Below are 22798 nucleotides of genomic sequence, written 5' to 3' on the forward strand. Positions count from 1 at the left end.
TTCTTAAGACGTCCTCGTTCATTCTGATAACATGACCTACACCGAAAGAAAAAGTTGTTACCAACGAAAATGATAGTGAATTAACACCGTTTATATGTGAAAACAATACCGTATGGTATGGATGATGTAAAGCGTGTATCGATACCATACGGTTTTGCTGTGTTTTATTTTAGTACTATCCAGTGTACTGTTCTGGATAAAAAAATCAGTCAAACATCGATATCATACGAGAACAGGTAATAAGAACCGATTAATTGTGATTTGCACTATATAGTACTAAAATAAAACACAGCAGGTATTGTTTCGACAAAAAAGTGGGCTTAATTAACTATTAACACCAACGGTATCAATTTTTCTATCAGTGCAGCCAACAAAACTGTTGTATGTTGATACTTTGAACTCAAGAGAAATCTAACTGGTTGGAGCAGTTGACCAAAAACAAAAAAATTGAGTGCACTGTCTGTCAAAATCAGTATTTATTGCGACTGATTTCTGTTTTGCTACTAGTTTGCGCAATTTTTCGTTATTTGTGTGTGTTACGCTTTTCAACTATAATGCACAAATACAACCGAACGTTATTAAAACTCGTTGACAGATGGTGCACTAGGCGAGAAAAAATTGTACTCTTCTGTTTGCTGTACACCAGGATTCACTAATAAATAGAAGGTTAAGTCGCTTACAAACAACATAAAGTGAATAGGCCCCATAAACATCATTAAAATTGTCAAAATCTGCTTATTGTGAATGTTAACAAATGTTAGTAAATATTTTTTCTCTTACAAAATTAAGCATATTGCATATCCACGCATTATATTTCCTTTTTATTTCACGTGTTTTCTAAATATGGATTGAAACATTTCAATTTTGTTCATTTTATTAATGAAATTTGAATATGAACAAACGCACATTGCAAGCAAGGTAAAAAAACGTAAACAATGACAAGTTTGACAAGCTCAGTGATGAAAATTCAACAAATTGTATGTCGACTGATCGCATGGCTTAACCATGTTAAGTGAATCCTGGCTGTATTAATATATCTTGTTTATTACGACCAATTTATTTTGGGTCAGTCAAATGCAGGGTTGGCACTAAAGCCGATTACTTCATTTTTTAATCGATTATTAACTTTTTTCATCATTAAAAATCGACTTCGACTTTTCACCCAAAAAGTATAATCGATTAATTGAAAGTCGATTTATTTCCTAGTGTTAAAAACTAAGAAAAGGATATAAATAAAAATAAAAGAAAATTAAATAATATGATGGTTTACAAATAAAGAAAATCTGTACAAGTGTGGGAAACGTCTCTGAATTAGAAAAATTAACATAAAATCAAATAAATAAAATTACGAAGGAAAAGAAATCGACGAACAGTGATTGACGAAGAGAAAAAAGAAAGCCAACAAGAAAAAAAAACCCATCACCAATTAAATCCTCAGAAATATGTTTAAACTTGGCCAAAAGAAGACTAAGCAATGTTCTTGAAAACATTGCTGAATGTGGAAGACCACAGCAGGAAAAATATTTTGATTGAATCATTTCCATTTAGAATTTTCATCACCACTTCTTCCACTGCGAACAATTGAATTGTGGTGTAGTGGTGGTGAATAGCTGACAGACGACGGACTGACTGACTGATTACCTGACTGACTGTCTGTCTGTCGAACTGCTGAATTACACTGCAAAAAAAAAAACAAGTGTCATCCAAAATAACGTCGTTCATTGTATGTAACAATCAACTACAGAGGAGGAGAGAAAGAGCTATCTAGCGGGAGGTGACGAGGAGGTGGTGCAGGTAGCCTGCCTGTCTGGCTTACTGGTGTGCGAGCGAGCGAAAGCGTGCGCGCCCGTTTTGAGGAACCCAAGATATTACACCTAACAAGACCAGAGAGCCCCAGGCACACTCACACTCGCAGAGGCGCTTACACTTTCACAAAAATGTGTTGTATGAACAACACAACACTAAAGCTGGAGGACACGGAAGACGATAGAACAAAATATAATAGAGCCCGCCGTAATAGTTCCATAACAACAACAACAGCAGCGGCAGCAATAACGACGACATCCCAGTGTTGTTATGTCTTGCATACAACAGAGCAGGAACAACAACAACAACACCAACAGCAGCAGCAGCAAGAATATGTTTCAGAATCCTCCACACGGACATTCAACAGCAAATATAGACGAAAATATTTGCTATTGTTAGTATTAGTACTGTTTCACATTTGTTCCAGCAGCTTGGCCCGTGTAACGGCCTATAATTGTACAGCTGCCGGTGGCTGTCAGAATAATGGCAGTTGCAAGGAGGGTCAGTGCATCTGTGCTGATGGCTGGCAGGGCCCTGAATGCCAATTTTGTGGTGGCAAAGTAAGGTATGTATAATCTAGCACTGCAAACGTATGTATGTACGCCTGTCTATGTAACGATTAAAGAAAGGCATACAATTTGAACATATTGATAAGCTTATGATTCATGCTAGACTAGAAAAACTAAAGTAAAACACATAACTACCTACATACATAGGGACATTATGGTTTCGCATACTGTTTCGCAAATCAATATTTCCGCCATCTATTTTATGTTCATGGAAAACCTTAAGGTTGGCACTTTAGTTCCGTCAACATGTGATGTCAGTGAAATAAATAGTCTAAGTTAATATTTGTTGTGAGGGTTAAATGTACTTTATTAAAGCACGTTATCTTAGCAAATAAATTAATTCCACCCAAAAAAAAAAAGAAAAATTTGAACCTACATATATGACAGATAATGTAGATGCAGCAAAGTTAATACCGCCGAACAATGGCGATCATAAATTTTTTTTAGGGTTTACCCGATAATACCAACAAGTTGAAAAGTTGGGAATCATTAGCTATAGCGTATATATGCACCTGCTGTAATCTGTCAGTATAGCCTCTGCCGGAAGAGCAGTTTGTAGGAACCATCCAAAAAATGGTTTAAATTTTTTTGCACACCAATGACAAAATATCTTTTTTTTGGAACTTAGGCATACGTATAGGTCATGGTCTGCTATTGCCAATGGCATTTTATTTGCTTTGCTTCCCAGGACTTCAGAGAGTTGATTTTTTACAAATCACACCTGATTTGTGGGTGTTTTTCTGTATCTTGTCCGTATCCCATTTCCTGGATTAGGTACCAAATGTGTATTGTGGATTACAAGGATATCACAGGGAAAAAATTGCTCCCATTAGCCGAGGAAAAAAGGGTTTAAGTGACAGTTTATGTAAGTTGACGGTTCAAAACACTTTTTGATTAGCGAATTCAAGTTCCAAGAACTTTGTGTACCGAGTTTTGAAGGCCTATCTCCATCATGAAGTCTAAGCCTTATTGAAATAAAAAAACAAAGAATTGAAACTTTCTCTTTAGTTTTTATGTTTTTTATCACTTTTTCTCTTGTTCAGTTGTGTAAACTCCGCAAACCATTTTGAGACGCTAATGCTTTAATTTACCAAATGAATATAGCAAAAAAGGAAGAGAAAGTGTGTTAATCATTAGTTTTTCTCTTCTCCTAGATTATAAATTATAAACAGAAGACATTTCCTAAGTAATTACAACGTTTTGATAAGGGTCCCTATTATATTTTCCAAGTGAATTTACCGAAAAAAAATCGCAATAACGAGTATCCGTGAATTATGCTAGATTTAATATCGAATTTAAGCCCAACTTGTCTACGAACATTCATGTTATGACTTATTCAGAAATAATCATGTTTTCTCACTCTTTATGTGCATTATTATTATTTTTTCAACCATTGTATATTCTTGATCATCATGACATTTTAAGTCAATCTTGCCATGTCCGTCCATCACCGTTTGTCTGTCCATCTGTAAAAAGCACTCTAACTTTCGAAGGGAATAAGCTGGACGCTTGAAATTTTGCACAAACACTTCCTATTAGTGTAGGTCGGTTGGGACTGTAAATGAGCCATCCCGGTATATGTTTTGATATAGCTCCCATATAGACCTATTTCCCAATCTGACTTCTTGAGCCTATAGAGGACGCAATTATTGTCCAATTTGGCTGATATCTTGTACTGTGAAGTATTCTGTGACATATAACAGATGCGCCCAATATGGTAAGAATCAATCCAAAAGCTGTTATAGCTCCCATAGAAACAGATCTCCCGATAATACTTTTGAGCCACTAGGGGGCGCATTATTATTCAAGTTGGCGGAAATTTTGTTCTGTGAGGTGTTCTTTGACATTTAACAGATGCGCCCAATGTGGTAAGAATCAATCCAAAAGCTGATATAGCTCCCATAGAAACAGATCTCCCGATAATACTTCTTGAGCCTATAGAGGGCGCAATTTTTTCCGAATTGCCTGAAATTTCGCCATATATCAGTGTTAATCCTGATATAGCACCCATATAAACCGATCTCTTGATTTTACTTCTTGATCCTCTAGAGAGATGACATTTAGCACAGTAGCCTTACAAAAACCCTTTATCAAACGTGCCAAATATGGTATGAATCGGTCTATAACCTGATATAGCTACCATGTAAACCGATCTTCCGATTTTACTAATTGAGCAACTATACGTTGCTGTAATTTTGCACAGTCAATGTATTTTTGACCTCTAACATGCCTGCCAAATATGGTCTGAATCGGTCCATAACCTGATATAGCTCCCATATAAACCGATCTTCCGATTTTACTTCATGAGCCTCCAGAGGGCGTTATTCTTATCCGATTTTGCAGTCACATTATCTATAACCTCTAACATACGTGCCAAATATGGTCTGTATCGGTTCACAACTTCATATAGCACCTGTATAAACCGATCTCCCGATTTTACTTCTTGATCCTCCAGAGGGCGTTATTCTTATCCGATTTTGCTGAAATTTTGCACAGTCACATTATCTATGACATCTAATATACGTGCCAAATATGGTCTGTATCGGTTCACAACTTCATATAGCTCTTGTATAAACCGATCTCCCGATTTTACTTCTTGAGAAACTATAGGACGCAATTCTTTTCCGATTCAGTTAAAATTTTGCACAATTGTCTCCAATATTTAAGCCAAGTATGGCCCGAATTGGTTCATAAGCTTATATGGCTTCTATAGCATAGCAATTCTTATTTATTATCCTTTGTTTGCCTGTAAAGTAATACCGGCAAAGAACTTGACAAATGTGATCCATGGTGGAGATTGTATAAGATTCGGCCCGGCCGAACTTGGCATGCTTTAACTTGTTCTTTCTCTATTGTTATTGTTCCCTACAAATAAATTTTGATTTATTTAAGCAGCTATTATTGGGTTGCCCAAAAAGTAATTGCGGATTTTTCATATAGACGGCGTTGACAATTTTTTTTACAGCTTGTGACTCTGTAATTGCATTCTTTCTTCTGTCAGTTATCAGCTGTTACTTTTAGCTTGCTTTAGAAAAAAAGTGTAAAAAAGTATATTTGATTAAAGTTCATTCTAAGCTTTATTAAAAATGCATTTACTTTCTTTTAAAAATCCGCAATTACTTTTTGGGCTACCCAATAGTTCTAAATAGTTCTGTAGTATTAGATAGCTGATTCAACTCAGGATATATTGTACTCAGAAAGTTATCGATCATTTCGATAACACCACACTGTCACTTGCCGCACCTTTTCTGCATAAGTACGTCTGTAGCCTTATGTGATCCATAAGCCATACACACCAGCTTCCCACCTCTTTCAGTAATAGCTTCGACATCTTAAGATTCGTGTCCCCCTCAGAAATCTTTCATCTTTTACCAATCTTTTCACCGTTCCACAGTGCTACATGCACGTCCTTTGGTTCCCGCCCTTCAATCGAAATGTGTTGCACTGAAAGGTTTTGCATACACCTAATAAACTGATGACGGTTCTCGGGGCCCCACAGGCATTTCATCATCCCTTTCGTTCCCGCTTACAACGCTGTGGCCTAGATGCGTATATTGTCATCTTTCATTTTTTACCAATCTTTTCACCGTTCCACAGTGCTACATGCACGTCCTTTGGTTCCCGCCCTTAAATCGAAATGTGTCGCACTGAAAGGTTTTGCATACACCGAATAAACTGATGACGGTTCTCTGGGACCCACAGACGTTTCATCATCCCTTTCGTTCCTGCTTACAACGCTGTGGCCTAGATGCGTATATTGTCATACTGAAAAACATAAGTTTTATAAGGTTGCCACCTTTCATGAAAGTATTTATATTCATGGTACTACCGCCATCTATATTTCCTGTTATTTACTTTTGGGACCGCCCTCATAGCACTTTAAGGAGGTTTGAAAATAGAGAGAAGTCTCTGTACATATGCAAATTTGCCCATGAACATTCCCCTAAGGAAATGGGACACACTTCTCACATAACACTGAGTGTTGTTCGATTCAAAATTTAAGCTCAATGATAAGGGCCTCCTTTTTATAGCCGAGTCCGAACAGCGTGCCACATTGCGACACCTCTTTGGGAAAGAGTTTTAACATGGCATAGTACCACACAAATGTTGACCTTTTCAACAATCAATCCATGCTGCTCCTGTATGCCGAAGATATTAACAACATGGTTTGTTGAAATCCTAAAAGACAAGGCCATGAAATTGGAACAAATTTTAATATTTGCGTCAAACAAAAAGCCATTTGATGTTGCAAAGGTAGAACATTTTGCCTTTTGTCGCACAAAGGTAACACTGGTTCCAGTATAAAGGAACTGATAGCGACTTTGATCTTGTCTTACGAGTAATATACAAATTCGGCCATGAACATTACACTAAAAAACAGGAAGTCCTTTATCGGCATAGGCTACCTCCCCTGAGCACAACACACATTTTTGTTATTGTAGTAGTGTGTTGTACGCTGGGGCGGCAGCCCTTGCCGATGAAGGACTTCCTCGGGTCAATCCGGTACGTACAACCAGGTGCCATGGTATTGATCCCAAGTAGAATCAACCTTCACTTACATGGGCACTCTGCTTTAAACCACCAACATTTTTATTAATTATCCTTAAAAAAAAAACTCATTAGGAGTTTTTACTATTTTGGCCTTAGATAGTCTAATGTTGCTAATCCAATTAAATATAATCACATACTATATTTTCCATACATTTTGTTTGCAACAAATTCTATTTTCTTTTGGGAAACCACAAAAACCTTATTTGATCCCTTACCAAGACATTTTCAAGAACCTCAGACTCACATCCACCATGGAATAAATCGTCTCATTTATTTTGGCGAACATAAAACCTTGACCATCATAAATTGTCATGAACTTTTGTTGTGCGCTGTGTGGTGTGGAATTTGACATGAACCAAAGCGTCGCAATATGTAGCACATAAAATAATTATTCAATACCATATCATGAGGTTCATTACGCCTATTAATGTTGTTTTTGTTGTTCTTGCTGCTGCCGCTTTTATTTGAAGGTTTTTTTGGTTTTTGAAAAGGGAGAGGCGCTATAATGGAAAACGCAACTAATGGTGCAGAATGTATGGTTGGTAGTAAAAAAAATCGACATAAAGAACGAAAAACGTGTGGGAGTGTGGAAAATTACGACTTTTTTGCGTTTTTACCATTCATCATCAATGAAACTAGCAATGAAAATTTTCAGATTATATACATATAACACCCAAGGAAATTTCCTTTGTAAGTCGAAAATGTTTTAAGAAACGTCAATAGTTTGTTTGTTGTTGTTGTTGTTGTAGCAGTGTGTTATACACTGAGGCAGCAGCTTTTGCCGATGAAGGACTTCATCCGGCTGCCATGGGATTGGTCAATAGTATTGAAATTTCTATTTCTGGAGGATTTCGTTTTAGATCAAAAGTTTCACAAACTTAGAAGTTGTTTGAGGAGTTAAGGACACTTGGTCTGATAGTTTTTATCCATACAAAAAAAAGTGTTTACGTTTAATTTAAGCGTAATTAACCGAATTGAAAACAGTATAAACAGATGTTTATACCCTCCATCATAGGATGGGGGTATACTAGTTGCGTCATTCTGTTTGTAACACCTCGAAATATGCGTCTAGGACCCCATATATTGGGTTGCCATAATAAATGCATTTTTAATAAAACTTAGAATGAACTTTAATCAAATATACTTTTTTTACACTTTTTTTCTAAAGCAAGCTAAAAGTAACAGCTGATAACTGACAGAAGAAAGAATGCAATTACAGTCAGAAGCACGCTAACTTTCGAAGGAGTAAAGCTAGGCGGTTGAAATTTTGCACATATACTTCTTATTAGTTGAGGTCGGTTGGGATTTTAAATGGGCCAAATCGGTACATGTTTTGATATTGCTGCCATATAAACCGATCTTGGCTCTTGAATTTTTGAGCCTCTAGAGGGCGCAATTCTCGTTCGATTTGACTGAAATTTTGCACGTGATCTTTTGATGTCACTTTCAACAACTGTGCTAAGTATAGTTCATATCGGTTCAATTCAAATCATAACCGTATATAGCTGTCATATAAACCGATCTGGCATCTAGACTTCTTAAGACTCTAGAGGCCGCAATTCTCATCGAATTTGGCAGAAATTTTGTACAACGGCTTCTCTCATGACCTTCAACATATGTGTCCAATATGGTCTGAATTGATCTTTAGCTTGATACAGCTCCCATATAAACCGATATCCCGATTTTGCTTCTTGAACCCCTACAAGGCGCAATTCTTATCCGAATGGACTGAAATATTACACAATAACTTCTACAATGTTCAGCATTCAATACATTTACATACATCCAATAGCATAACAGTTCTTACTCATTATTCTTTGTCTGCCTTAAAAGAGATATCGCACATGGTGGAGGGTATATAAGATTCGGTTCGGCCGAACTTAGCACGGTCTTACTTGATTTGAAGTTACTAATCTGCATGACTAAAGTAGCCATGTAGAAAAAAACACCAAAGGCCCCCTGCATGTGAGATTGCGAACTAATTTTCTATAGGCAAAATCAATTTTTTTTTTTTTGAAAAAGCGTCCCTAATTTGAACAGTAGGTAGGTCTTGGGCTCCTAACGTCGTCATTATTCTTTGTTTGCCTAAAAAGAGATACCGCACATGGTGGAGGGTATATAAGATTCGGTCCGGCCGAACTTAGCACGGTCTTACTTGATTTGTAGTTACTAATCTGCATGACTAAAGTAGCCATGTAGGAAAAAACACCAAAGGCCCCCTGCATGTGAGATTGCGAACTAATTTTCTATAGACAAAAGCAATTTTTGTTTTTGAAAAAGTGTCCCTAATTTAGACAGTAGGTAGGTCTTGGGCTCCTAACGTTGTCATTATTGTTTGTTTGCCTAAAAAGAGATACTGCGCATGGTGGAGGGTATATAAGATTCGGCCCGGCCGAACTTAGCACGGTCTCACTTGATTTGTAGTTACTAATCTGCATGACTAAAGCAGCCATGTAGGAAAAACACCAAAGGACTCCTGCATGTGAGATTGTGAACTAATTTTCTATAGGCAAAAGCAATTTTTGTTTCTGAAAAAGTGTCCCTAATTTGGACAGTAGGTAGGTCTTGGGTCTCCTAACGTTCTCAAATATGGCTATTTATTGGAAAAAATTGCTCCCGGAGATAAATATGACCCCCCCGACCACATGGAAAAAGATGACCCTTCCAAATTTGGCCAGCAGACAGGTCTCGAGATGCTCTATACAGTCAAGTAAACTATGGGAGGAGTAGTGCTCTGGGTGAATAAAATCTGCTCCTTTCGTTAATCGGTAATTAGGTGTAAGATATTTAGGTAGGGGTCGTACACTGGATGTTAACGGCTGTGATTCGATCAACTCCAAGCTATTTGTAGGTGGAGTTGACCATCCCGCACTTTGAACTGCATACGCTTGTCGATTCTGTTTGAGGTGTAACGACAAAGATCTCACTTGGACTAAAGCAGTCAAGAACATGATGCTCTTCGGATTTTCACTTCACTCCACGATACTAAATGAGATTCCAATTATGGCAAGGCTGTTAGTATGGGCTGCGCGACCGACTTCTTTGTTTTGACCTCACTGGTCGTTCTAAATTGATGAATTGGACGTCGTCCTAATGGAGAGGGAGAGTCCTTTATCTACAAGGAGATGAATTCTGGTAGGAGGCTTTTTTCAGACAGAGTGCTTCACGATCTAGTATGCTCTGGTTGCGATTTCACGAATAAAGTGACTCCATCCCTTCCAGTGATAAAGAATATGACCTCGGATCATGTGGAGTAAAACTTTATTAAAATTTAAAAATGGAATTTCAGATCAGTTGAGGCGGGAAGTTATCATAGATCACTCAAGCACTATCCCGGCACGGGATAGCTGTAAGCACCACACAGGCTGGAACATTGAGGTCCAATCTGTGTGGTGTTCATTGCTGTAACGAGAAGCTTAGCTGCGAGCTACCGGGCGCGACCACAGGTTGAGGATAGTGGAATGCCCCATACGGAGTAGCTGCACCGGCAGTCGCGGACAATCAGCGTTATCGAAGGGAGAGTCTCAGAGAGTGCCTACGATGCTCAATATGAGAAGGCGAGTTATTGGCGCCTTTAAATAACCAATGGTCATCTTGTTCCCGCGCCGATCGATTCTTTGGACCGGAACGAGCTTGCTCACACAGGAGCTTGAGGAGTATCCTTACCGAAAGGCATACCACAAGTTGACACCACTTAGTAGGGCTCAATTCGGACACAGGCTTTCATAGCTATAAACGGATATACTACCCTTTTGAGGTCACCTAGCGAGAACATTAGAAACAATTTTCATCGGTAATTATCCCCTCTTATCGCTGGCGCCATTGGTAAGGTACTTTACCATTTGGCAGCTATGTAAAAACTTTTCCCCCAGAAGAGGTGTCGCACTGTGGCACACCGTTCAGACTCGGCTACAAAAAGGAGGTCCCTACACATTGAGCTGAAACTTGATTTGGGCAGTATTCATTGATATGTGAGAAGTTTATCCCTGTTCCTAAATGGAATTTTCATGGGTATATTCCAGATGTAGAGTATCTTCTCTGTATATATAGTAAAAGTCAATGTGTATTTTTTCGTAAAGGCTTGAAAAACGCTGAGCCGATTTTCTTGAATTTTAAACCATATGTCTCCATAATTTTTCGATATCGAAAGAGGGGGCGGAACCTCCACTTACATCTAAAACTTCACCAAAACTGAAAAGTGGACCCATCGGGACATTATTGGCTTTAAATGAAAGATATTTTAGAGTAAAATTCGAAATTTTTATCATGTTTCGGGGCCAGGTAGCAGAGGGGGCCACCAACTCCCAAAAATTTCCCGGACATCTAGTCCGATCGGAACGTTATTGGGACTCAAGTTATTTGGGAGTAGAATGCGAATCAGTTATACAAAATTTGCAGCTTAATCACAGGAAGGCCGCCCTTCCTTCAAAAAACCTATAAAACAAATAATTGGACCGATAGAAAAGCTATGCGACTCAAGAGAAGGATACTAGAGAATAGAATTCGAATTTGGTATCAATCAAAACGTATTTCAGTGTAGATTAAAAATTTGGATTCCAAGTCAGGGACCTAGTGTGGCGGACCGCCTCATCCCCAAAATAACATGAAGTCTGCTTGAGACCATGTGGGATTCGAATAAAAGGTCATTTAAAGTAGTCTGGAGAGGCGAACCAGAACAAAAGTAGATCCGATTAGGATACCTCGCCTCAGGCACCGGCTTCATTATATTTAAAAAAAAATATTTACTTTTAAATAAGCCATTTGGTGTACAGCGGAGCTCAACTGGGGCAACTGCTTTGTTATAGCAGACAACTTGTAAGATGAATCAATAGCCACTGCAACTTTAGTCGCTGACCTCAAAGTCAACGCAGGGAGCAAAAGATTTCCACAGTGTTTGTTGTTAGGGTTTGAAGTACCAATAAGGCAATTAGCGTTTGGAGGAGCCGAGTCAAAGTCAATATGTATGTCTTTTTTTTCTATATATTGGGTTGCCTAAAAAGTAATTGCGGATTTTTCATATAGTCGGCGTTGACAAATTTTTGTGACTCTGGAATTGCATTCTTTCTTCTGTCAGTTATCAGCTGTTACTCTTAGCTTGCTTTAGAAAAAAGTGTAAAAAAGTATAATTGATTAAAGTTCATTCTAAGTTTTATTAAAAATGCATTTACTTTCTTTTAAAAAATCCGCAATTACTTTTTGGGCAACCCAATATATACATATGTATAAACACATACTAAAAATATTTTTTATTCTTAATACGCAAACAATCTTAAATCATTTTTTTTCTCCCTTTCTTAAAATGTTCATAGACTACATCATCCCAGTGGTGTCATACACGATGGCTGGGGAAATTATTCCGTCAGTGTTAAGTGCAGTTGGTTAATTGATGCTAGAACGCAGCACAACAACAACAACAAATCGCCGCCTCCCACCATACGGTTGCATCTGCATGAATTTGCAACCGAATGTGGTTGGGATCATTTGTATATATACGATGGTGATAGTGTGGATTCGTCTCTTTTAGCGGTATTTAGGTATGTAAAACATAGCAAAAAAAACACAGAAAACTCCCATGTGTAGGGATTGCACTTTAATTTCTCTTCTTTGTTTTTTGTTATTTTCAGTGGCCTCATGTACCGAGGCAATTTTTCCATACGTAGTGTACCCCAAGTTATAGCCCGTTCGGGGGCAGCATTATTGCATTTCTTTAGCGATGATGCCTATAATATGTCCGGTTTTAATTTATCATATCGCATGAATGCTTGTCCCAGTGATGCAGAGGATGTCGAGTGTTCGGGTCATGGCAAGTGTCGCAATGGATTTTGTATATGTGAAGCCTTGTACAGTGGCGAGGCGTGTAACATTGACGCTTGTCCCAATCGCTGTTGGGAGGACAAAGAACATGGTGTTTGTAATATAGACAGGAAAAGGTATGAAAAACATAACCTTAAAAAAGCGATGAATAAACAAATATTCGACTTTATTTTCCTTAGATGTGATTGTAAGAAGGAATACGGTGGCAATGATTGTGGTCAACTGCGTGCCCATGGCATTTGGTCTAGTGTAAATGCCCATCATTTGCCCAATGGTACAGCTTCACATGCAGCTGTCGTCTGGCATGACACCATGTACATTATATCGGGTGAATCATATGGCCGGGGACGCTTAATGAGTAGATATGATTTAAATTCTGAGATATGGGAAAGAGTCCACCCGGCCAAAGGAAGTTTGGTGCCGGCACAACGTTATGGCATGTCGGCGGTCATGCATGACGATAAAATCTTCATGTATGGTGGTGTTGTCAAAGGTGCCGGCATAACCAATGAACTCTGGGCATATGATATTTCCTCGAGAACATGGCAGAACATTAGTGTTATACCAGAGTATTGCAATGCAGCGACGGCATATGCGATGTGTGGCCCTCTACATGTAACCGGGCATTCTGCCACTTTAGTGCCTAGTGTGGGCGATAAGTCTAGCGATCGTCATCATATGGTGGTGCTATTTGGACGTTCACCCCAATATGGTTACTTGAACACAGTGCAGGAGTATGATTTTGAGACCAGAGTTTGGAAGATTGTCAACACCACCGGCTATGTTGTCAAGGGAGGCTTCAGTCATAGTGCTGCCTATGATGTATTGACTGAGAAGATTTATGTTTATGGCGGCATTGTTTCCGAGTCTGAGGCTAATCAATATATAACACCACGTCTGTATGCCTACTCGCCCTCAAAGCGTATGTGGACTATGCTGTCTTCGGCTCCCAGTGCAAGACTTTTGCACACTGCCAACTTTGTGAATGAAGGTTTGATGGTGGTTTTCGGTGGCAACACTCACAATGATACAGCCGAAAGTTATGGAGCCAAGTGTTACAGTCAAGATCTCTTGGTCTATGATGTCTTTTGTGATTCGTGGCATAAACAAAACATTCCACAGCATTTACAAGCAGATTTGGCAAGGTGACAACTCACTCACAAACATAGATTAGAAACAAATTTTAACTTCCTTTTCCATTTTAGATTTGGTCACAGTTCTGTGGTGTTCCGGGGAAGTCTTTACATATATGGCGGCTTTAATGGACAACTTTTAAACGATATGCTACGCTTTAGCCCTGGCCATTGTGACAACTACACCAAAGAGGAGAAATGCACCAATGGCCGCCCGGGAGTCAAATGTGTCTGGGATGTGCAAAAGAACAAATGTATCCAAGTGAAACATGTGCAAAAGTTGGCCCTTAACAGTCGCGAGCAATACGGCTATGTGGTCTGTCCCTCCAAGGGTCGTTTTGCCTTAACCTCAGAGCATTTGCAGGATGTGTCACGTTGCCAGGAACTGAACAATTGTCACTCATGTGTGTCCAACACTTATGGTTGTACTTATTGCGGCAATGGTCTGTGTACCAAAGATCGTTGTAGGGAGACCACTCCTTTGACCTCAGTATTCTATGAGACCTCCACACAACATCAGAGCCAGCAGCAGCAGCAGCAGCAACAGGCAAAGGCTCAATTCGTGGTGGCCACAAATATACCACCATTGAATGTTAAGCAATTGGAAGATTGTCCACGTTCGGAGGATTATCTGGAGGCGGCAATATGCGAGCAGCTACACACCTGTCATGCCTGTGCAGCCAATCCAACTTGCCTTTGGGAAGCCGAACACAATCGTTGCCGTGTGGGGCCAACGACACCGGGCAACCGTTCCCTAGACGACATCATATGCCCGCCCTCGTGTGCCTCACTGACCAATTGCCACAATTGCACGGACAACGATTGCATTTGGTGCCAAAACGAGTTACGCTGTGTAGATCGCAACTCATATACTGCCAGTTTTCCCTATGGCCAGTGCCGCGAATGGACCACGCACATCTCCAAATGCCGCAGTGCTCCACTGGCCTTAAGCAGCAGCAATAGCACATCCACCTATATATCGACGGCTCAATGTGGTTTCTATAACAGCTGTTCCCAGTGTTTGGATGATCCGGCTTGCGGCTGGTGTGATGATGGCAGCAACACCGGCCTCGGCAAATGCATTGAAGGTGGTGCCCTGACTGCCCACGAGCCCAAACAGTGTCCCACTGGTCAGTGGTATTTCACATCGTGCCCTCTGTGCAACTGCAATGGCCATTCGAAATGCGAGAAAGGCTCGATGCAGTGCATACAGCCATGTTCCAATTTAACCGCTGGTAACCATTGTGAGAAATGCAAAGAAGGCTATTGGGGTAATCCCATTAATGGCGGCCAATGCCAGAAATGTGAGTGCAATAAACAAGGCAACAACTGTAAACCCGACGATGGCAAATGCTTTTGCAACACCAAGGGCATAGTAGGCGATCATTGTGAGAAATGTGATTCGCAAAACCACTATCATGGTGATCCGCTGACCACTTCCTGTTTCTATGAACTGACCATAGACTACCAGTTCACTTTCAACCTATCGAAGAAAGAGGATCGCCACTTCAATCAAATCAATTTTCGCAATTCACCCGTTAAGCCTGAAATAGATGCTGATTTCACCATCACCTGCAGTGTTCCGGCCAAAATGAACATTTCAGTGCGGCGGGCCGGGGCACCGCTTAAAGTTATATTTTTAGGTATTAATTGTTCAACGTTTCGACATCGCTTCCCCAAGACCGAGTATAATTTTGGACACTCGCCCGAGGACAATAGCTCATTGACTACATTCTATGTATCCGTGCATGACTTCCAGCCACCCATTTGGATACAAATTGCCTTCTCACAGTATCCAAAGCTCAATTTGCAACAGTTCTTTATAACATTCTCCACCTGCTTTCTGCTGCTGCTACTGATGGCCGCCATTTTGTGGAAGATCAAACAGAAATTCGATATGTTTCGACGACGACAACGTTTGTTTGTTGAAATGGAACAAATGGCCAGTCGGCCATTTTCACAGGTATGTATGGGGAGATTTTCTAAGGAAACCTAAAGGTAAAAAAAAATGGATTTTGTGTAAAAAATTTCAACAAAAGTGAATAACTAAAAAAAAAAATAAGTCTTTGTAGTCTTGCTATAAAAATGAGGTCCTTTTCATTGAGCTAAACTTGAATTCGGAAGCACTCCACTCTCTTTAATTGAATGCTCATGGGCAAAAACTTCTCATTGGTGTTGCTTTTAATATAGGCCGGGCCATCAAGGAGTGGCGGCGCTTTCTGCGGAAGCAGCGAGACCTCCCGAGGTACGCGATTCTTGGTAGATTGGACGCCATCTGCGATAAACTCGCGAATGAGGCTTGGGCTGGTGCTGTGGATTGTGGCGTGGGTCCAGCGGTCGAGTATTTCAAGAAACAGGACCCCGTTTATTATAGGGCTAAGGAACATGGCTTCGAAATACTGATAGGAGTCGTGCAAATTGTAGATTTGCCCTTAACCATTTCATTAAGGAACTGGGGCATAGTACCTCACAAGTGTCGCCAGCATTTGGAGGGAGGGATACAATCATACGACGCTCTCAAAATCCCTAAATGATTTACCGATTCTACCAGGGCATATTAAGACTAATGGTTAGCTTACGTTGGAAGGCACGTGACTAGCAAACTTGATTGCAAGCTTCAAAATCGGCGACCTTAAGAGAAGGCGACTCCGTTGAGCGGAGCGGACATTTTTTCTTTCGCTCCGCAAGAATATTCTGCATCTCGTAATGGGTAGTTCTTTTTTGGAAAAAAATTTAAGCGACTGTAGAAAGCTACGATCAGCGTAAGTCTAGAGCTCAGGAGTAGACTTCGAATGAAAGCAGGACACTTGACACCCAATCTCTATATGAGAATCTTATTCTCCTCCTTTATACCTTACATTAAGTCCGGTATTGTACCTATTGGTCTATATATCGGTTTTTGGGGTTTTGGGTTGGGGCGTTCCTCCCTGAGCTTTACTCAAAATTTTAATATATGATTGATAGTAAAAAAAATCGGTTCATCCATAGCTGATGTATATCTCGGATATATCGCAAAAGATGGAGACATTTCGAGTCCTATTAAAAATTTTGTATTTTCCCTCCGTGCTCCAAAGACTGTACCAAAAAGGACTTTGAGAGCTTTTGTTGTTGTACTTGGTTCTGTTGAATATACAAATGAAGGAACTCTACGACTAAGGCTGGGTGATATGTTTGTACAATCGTCCTCATATGATACGATCCCAACGCCGTCTGGATGGGGTGAAACAGTGCCGGAGATATCACCCCACCTTTGAAATTCCTTGTTTCACTCTAAGGAATTTCGCCTTCTTATCTCTAAATTCGTGAACCTTAGTTTCAGGCCTGGCTGAAAGACGTGTTGGCGATGGTACCGTGTCGAATGCTGTCGATAGGTCCAGTGCTGTCCTAACAAATGGCCTGGGCTGATTGAAGCCACTGCAAATGTGTGCTGTTATGGTATGCAAAGCATTATTCGAAATTAATGCTGGTTTTCGGCGAAGGGAAATTCTCAAACGAGGTTTAAAAGGAGTAGTCCCTCAAACGTCTTGGTTACCGGTGAGAGAAGTGTATAACTTTCACTTACTCGGGTCCTTTCCGAGCTTCAGTAGCGAGATCACTTTGCCCATCTTCCAGACATTGGGTACAGTTGTAAGGTTTTCGACTCCAGGTGAATCCAGATTCTGCAGCATCAGTGTAGAGATTCCGTCGGAGCCCAACGAGAAGTGTATAACTTCCACTTACTCGGGTCCTTTCAGGGCTTCAGTAGCGAGATCACTTTGCCCATCTTCGAGACATTGGGTACAGTTGTAAGGTATTCGACTTCAGGTGAATCCAGATTCGGCAGCATCAGTGTAGAGATTCCGTCGGGGCCCAACGAGAAGTGTATAACTTTCACTTACTCGGGTCCTTTCCGGGCTTCAGTAGCGAGATCACTTTGCCCATCTTCCAGACATTGGGTACAGTTGTAAGGTATTCGACTTCAGGTGAATCCAGATTCTGCAGCATCTGTGTAGAGATTCCGTTGGGGCCTAACGCCTTGGATGATTTTGCGCCACTGATGACATTCGTAACTTCGGTTACGGTAAATTGTGATGCCAGTTCATCGGCTTGAAGACCACGAAAGACGAATGGCTATGTAGTTGTTGTTGTTGTAACCACATATGTATGTGGAGGTGGTCATCCTCGTCAAGCTCCTGTAGGTGAGCAAGCTCTTTTCGGTCCAAAGGACCGATCGAAGAAGACCACGAAAGACGAATGGCTATGTTGTTGTTGTTGTTGTAACCACATATGTATGTGGAGGTGGTCATCCTCGTCAAGCTCCTGTAGGTGAGCAAGCACTTTCCGGTCCAAAGGACCGATCGCCGCGGGAACATGGTGGCCATTGGCTGCCAATACGTCGCTTTGTCATATCGAGCATCATAGGCATTCAGTATTTATGCAAGAGCCAGTGGCGCACGGACTCTTACTGCGACTCTCCGCTCGATACCGCTGATCGCTCGCGGCTGCCGTTGCACAAACATGGTAGACATTGGTTATTTAAAGGTGCCAATAACCCGCCTTGTCATATCGATCTTTATAGGCATTTAGTTTTTTTGCATGAGCCAGTGCCGCCCGGGCTCTCACTGAGATTCTTCGCTCGATACCGCTGATAGTTTGTGACTGCCTTTGCAGCTACTCTGTATGGAGCAACCTGTGAACGCACCCGGTAGATCGCAGCTTAGCTTCTCGGGACAGCAATGAACACCACACAGATCGGACCTCAATGTTCCAGCCTGTGGTGCTCACAGTTATTTCGTGCACAAGGACTTTTTCTATGACCTACAACAGATATGCGAAGTAATGTCGGTATCGGTTCAAAACCTATTGGGTTGCCCAAAAAGTAATTGCGGATTTATTAAAAGAAAGTAAATGCTTTTTTAATAAAACTTAGAATGAACTTTAATCAAATATCCTTTTTTTACACTTTTTTTCTAAAGCAAGCTGAAAGTAGCAGCTGATAACTGACAGAAGAAAGAATGCAATTATAGAGTCACAAGCTGTGAAAAAATTTGTCAACGCCGACTATATGAAAAATCCGCAATTACTTTTTGGGCAACCCAATAATATAGCTCAAACATAAACAGATCTTCCGATTATACTTACTGAACCTCTAGAGGGCGCAATTCTTATCCGATTTAGTTTCAACATATACCGATTTCCTGATTGGACATCTTGAACACATAGAGGGCGCAATTATTTCTAAATTGGCTAAAATTTGCACAACAAATTCTCCTATGACCTTCAACAAACGTGCCAAATATGGTCTATATCTGTCCATAACCTGATATAGATCCTATATGAACCGATTTCCAGATTTTACATCATGAGAATCTGTAGGGCACAATTATTGTCCGATTCGGCTGAAATATTGCACAATGCACAATGACCACTATGGTCTCCAACATCGAAAACAAGTATGGTCAGAATCGGTTCAAAACCTGATATGATGCAAATATAAACCCATCTCCCGATTATACTTCATGAGAATACAGAGGGCGCAACTCTTATCCGTTTTGGCCGAAATTTTATACAATGATATCGATTTCCTGATTGGACATTGTGAACACCTAGAGGGCGCAGTTATTGTTTGATTTGGCTGAAATTTGCACAACAACTTCTGCTATGACCTTCAACAAAAGTGCCAAATATGGTCTGAAACGGTCAATAAACTGATATAAATCCTATATGAACCGTTTTTAGTTCATGAGAACCATTAGGGCACAATTATTGTCCGATTCGGCTGAAATATTGCACAATGACTTCCCCTGTGGTCTCCAACATTCCTTAACTTAAATAATCAAGTGTGGTCGGAATCGGTTCAAAACCTGATTTGGTGCAAATTAAACGAATCTCCCGATTATGCTTCTTGAGGCTACAGAGGGCGTAACTCTTATTCGATTTGGTTGAAATTTTACACAATGAAGTCTATGTTGTTGTTGTTATTGTAGTAGCAGTGTGTGGTACACTGAGGCGGCAGCCCTTGCCGATGAAGGAATTCATCGGGTCAATCCGGTACATACAACCGGCTGCCATGGGGTTGCTGAAGTCTATGTCGTCCATCGTAGTTGAAAAGTATGGCACGAATCGATCCAAGTCCTGATATAATTTCCATATAAACTGATGTCCTTCTTGAGCCCTAGAGGGCGCAGTTATTTATGTGATTTGGCTGAAAATTTGCACAACAACTTCTCCTAAGACCTTCAACAAACGTGTCAAAGATGGTCTGAATCGCTTTATAACCTTATATGAAGCCATATGAACCAATCTCCCAAATTCTACTTCATGACCCCCTATAGGGCGTAATTGTTGTCTGATTTGACTGAAATTTTGCGCAATGACTTCCACTATGGCCTCCAACATAACATCCAAATCAAGTATCTTATATAACTCCAGTAGTATAGCAGTTCTTATCCTTAATTTGACTATAAAGAGATACTGGTCAAAGAATTTGACAAATGCGATCCATGCAGGAGAGTATATATTGGGTTGCCCAAAAAGTAATTGCGGATTTTTCATATAGTCGGCGTTGACGATTTTTTTCACAGCTTGTGACTCTGTAATTGCATTCTTTCTTCTGTCAGTTATCAGCTGTTACTTTTAGCTTGCTTTAGAAAAATAAGTAAAAAAAAATGTATATTTGATTAAAGTTCATTCGAAGTTTTATTAAAAATGCATTTACTTTCTTTTAAAAAATCCGCAATTACTTTTTGGGCAACCCAATAAGATTCAGTACGGCGAAGCTTAGCACACTTAAATGTTCTTTTTTAACAAACTTGGATTAATATTTTCTATATGTTTTGTTATAATTAATAAAACTTAAATTTCTGTATACTAGGTGCTGGTGGAAATCGAAAGTCGTGAAAATATCGATTTGTCACTGACCATGGAGGGCATCGCTAACATGAGTAAAAAACGCAAAAAGGTAAGGCAAACGTAAGCCTCATAAATTAGGCCGTTTTTTATTTAAAAAAAAATCAATTCTTTTTTCCTACAATAGGATTGTCCGAGTCCCATAGCCTTAGAGCCATGCAGCGGAAATCGTGCTGCGGTTTTGTCTCTTCTAGTCCGGTTGCCCACAGGTAAGGCGGTAACAAATCCTGAGGCTTTCATAGATTTTATCCATTTTTTTTTCAATTCTTTTTATCTCAGGTGGTCTTCCGCATGCTCCTGCCGGTCAATCAGCTGGCCTAGCTGTCGCCAGTGCTTTGGTAACTCTTGGCAATCCCAGACGTCCATCAATCGATCATACAAAAGAGCCCAAGTCCAAGCGTAAGCAAAGTCAGCATCCTGATAGTTGTACATAATAGAAAACGAACGAATGGTGATGAGCGAGCGAAGCGCGTATGTTTTTTAAAATTTAGTTTTAAATATATTTTTTTTTATATATATATACATATATTTTAAATTTAATTTAAAAAAACATGATTTTATTTATTTAGAACATAAATTGTAACTTATTTTTGTTAATACTACTATGACTAAAAACAACAACAACAAATAATTATAATTATGATAATATACTGTACTAAAGACATTATGTATTAAGGTGATACCAACAACAACAACAAGAAAGAACAGAAACAGCTAAAGAAAACAAAACAAAACAAAAAAAAAATACACAGAAAAGAGGTGAAGAAAACTTTGTCATATTTCAAAAATATACAAAACAAAAAGACACAACAAATACAACAACAACCAACATATACACAGTTAAAAGAAAAAAACAAAAAAACAAACAAAATTCTTAAAAAAATACTTTGAGATTAAGAGACACATAAATAAATAAATAAATGGATAATGATTATTATTATTATTACAACTATATTATAAAGAAAACCGCAACAACAAGTAAAATGAATGATGCATAGAATGTAAATCGTAAAGCAGACATTGCGAAATCTAAACTGAGAGAGAAAACTTAAATGATTCCAAAAGCCGAAAAACAACACAAAAAACGGAAATATAAAAACTAAAAATCCCAACATTTTAGTTTTATTTTATTTTTCAGCCAAGGGAATAGGGTTGCACAATTGTTCATAGAAAAATATTAATATAAAACTGATTTTCCTAAAAACAAAAATCATATAAAAAAAATTTTCTTTGAAATTTGTTTCGTTGGACAAGGGTTGCGCCCAATAAAGGCTTTGCAAATTTTGCACATTTTTGCCCATGAACATTTCATTAAGGAACAGGGGCAAACTTCTCACATATCAATGAGTGCAGTCCGATTCAAGTTTACGCTCAATGATAAGGGGCCTTCTTTTTATAGCCGAGTCCGAACGCCGTGCCGCAGTGCGACACCTCTTTGGAGAGAAGTTTTACATGGCATAGTACCTCACAAATGTTGCCAGCATTAGGAGGGGAAAACCACCGCTGAAAATTTTTTCTGATGGTCTCGCCAGGATTCGAACCCAGGCGTTCAGCGTCATAGGCGGACATGCTAACCTCTGCGCTACGGTGGCTTCCCCCAATAGAGGCTTATAAAGTAAAATTGGCAGATCGGTTCATATGGGAGGTATATTATGAGGTTATGGAACGATTCGGACCATCCATATTTGGCACGTTTGCTTAAGGTCATAGGAGAAGTTATTAAGCAAGTTTTTAGCCAAATCAGACAATAAGTGCGCACTCTAGGTATTTAAGAAGTCCAATCAGGGCATCGGTTTATATGAAAGACTAGCTGAACCGGGCCCGCTCCGCTGCACCTTCTTTTACTTTATGTGGAACAAAAGTTTTCTTGGAATATTTATTTTCGACAATTAAAGAGCTTTTAGTGAAATACCATACAACGAAAATAGTATTGGGTTGCCCAAAGAGTAATTGCGGATTTTTCATATAGTCGGCGTTGACGAATTTTTTATCAGTTTGTGACTCTGTAATTGCATTCTTTCTTCTGTCAGTTATCAG

General features: G+C 39.6%; 1 protein-coding gene across 1 annotated transcript; it reads left to right on the forward strand.

Moving 5' to 3' along the window:
* Positions 1 to 1198: 1198 nt before the first annotated feature.
* Positions 1199 to 21873, forward strand: LOC106080550 (attractin-like protein 1). The gene is made up of 8 exons (XM_013241965.2): positions 1199 to 2371; positions 12236 to 12460; positions 12551 to 12856; positions 12920 to 13885; positions 13946 to 15836; positions 20727 to 20813; positions 20889 to 20970; positions 21041 to 21873. The coding sequence occupies exons 1-8, from the start codon at positions 1938 to 1940 to the stop codon at positions 21193 to 21195; spliced, it is 4146 nt and encodes a 1381-aa protein (XP_013097419.2). The 5' UTR covers positions 1199 to 1937; the 3' UTR covers positions 21196 to 21873.
* Positions 21874 to 22798: the final 925 nt, after the last annotated feature.

The sequence above is a fragment of the Stomoxys calcitrans genome, chromosome 2 (assembly GCF_963082655.1).
Source record: "Stomoxys calcitrans chromosome 2, idStoCalc2.1, whole genome shotgun sequence".
Lineage (NCBI taxonomy): Eukaryota > Metazoa > Arthropoda > Insecta > Diptera > Muscidae > Stomoxys > Stomoxys calcitrans.

Bases quoted from the DNA above. Each gene is read 5' to 3' on its own strand.
- LOC106080550 (XM_013241965.2), top strand. From the start codon at position 1,938: ATGTGTTGTATGAACAACACAACACTAAAGCTGGAGGACACGGAAGAC. The intron at 2,372-12,235 runs GTATGTATAATC...AAATGTTCATAG, and splicing joins TTTTGTGGTGGCAAAGTAAG to ACTACATCATCCCAGTGGTG. The intron at 20,971-21,040 runs GTAAGGCGGTAA...TTTTTATCTCAG, and splicing joins TCTAGTCCGGTTGCCCACAG to GTGGTCTTCCGCATGCTCCT.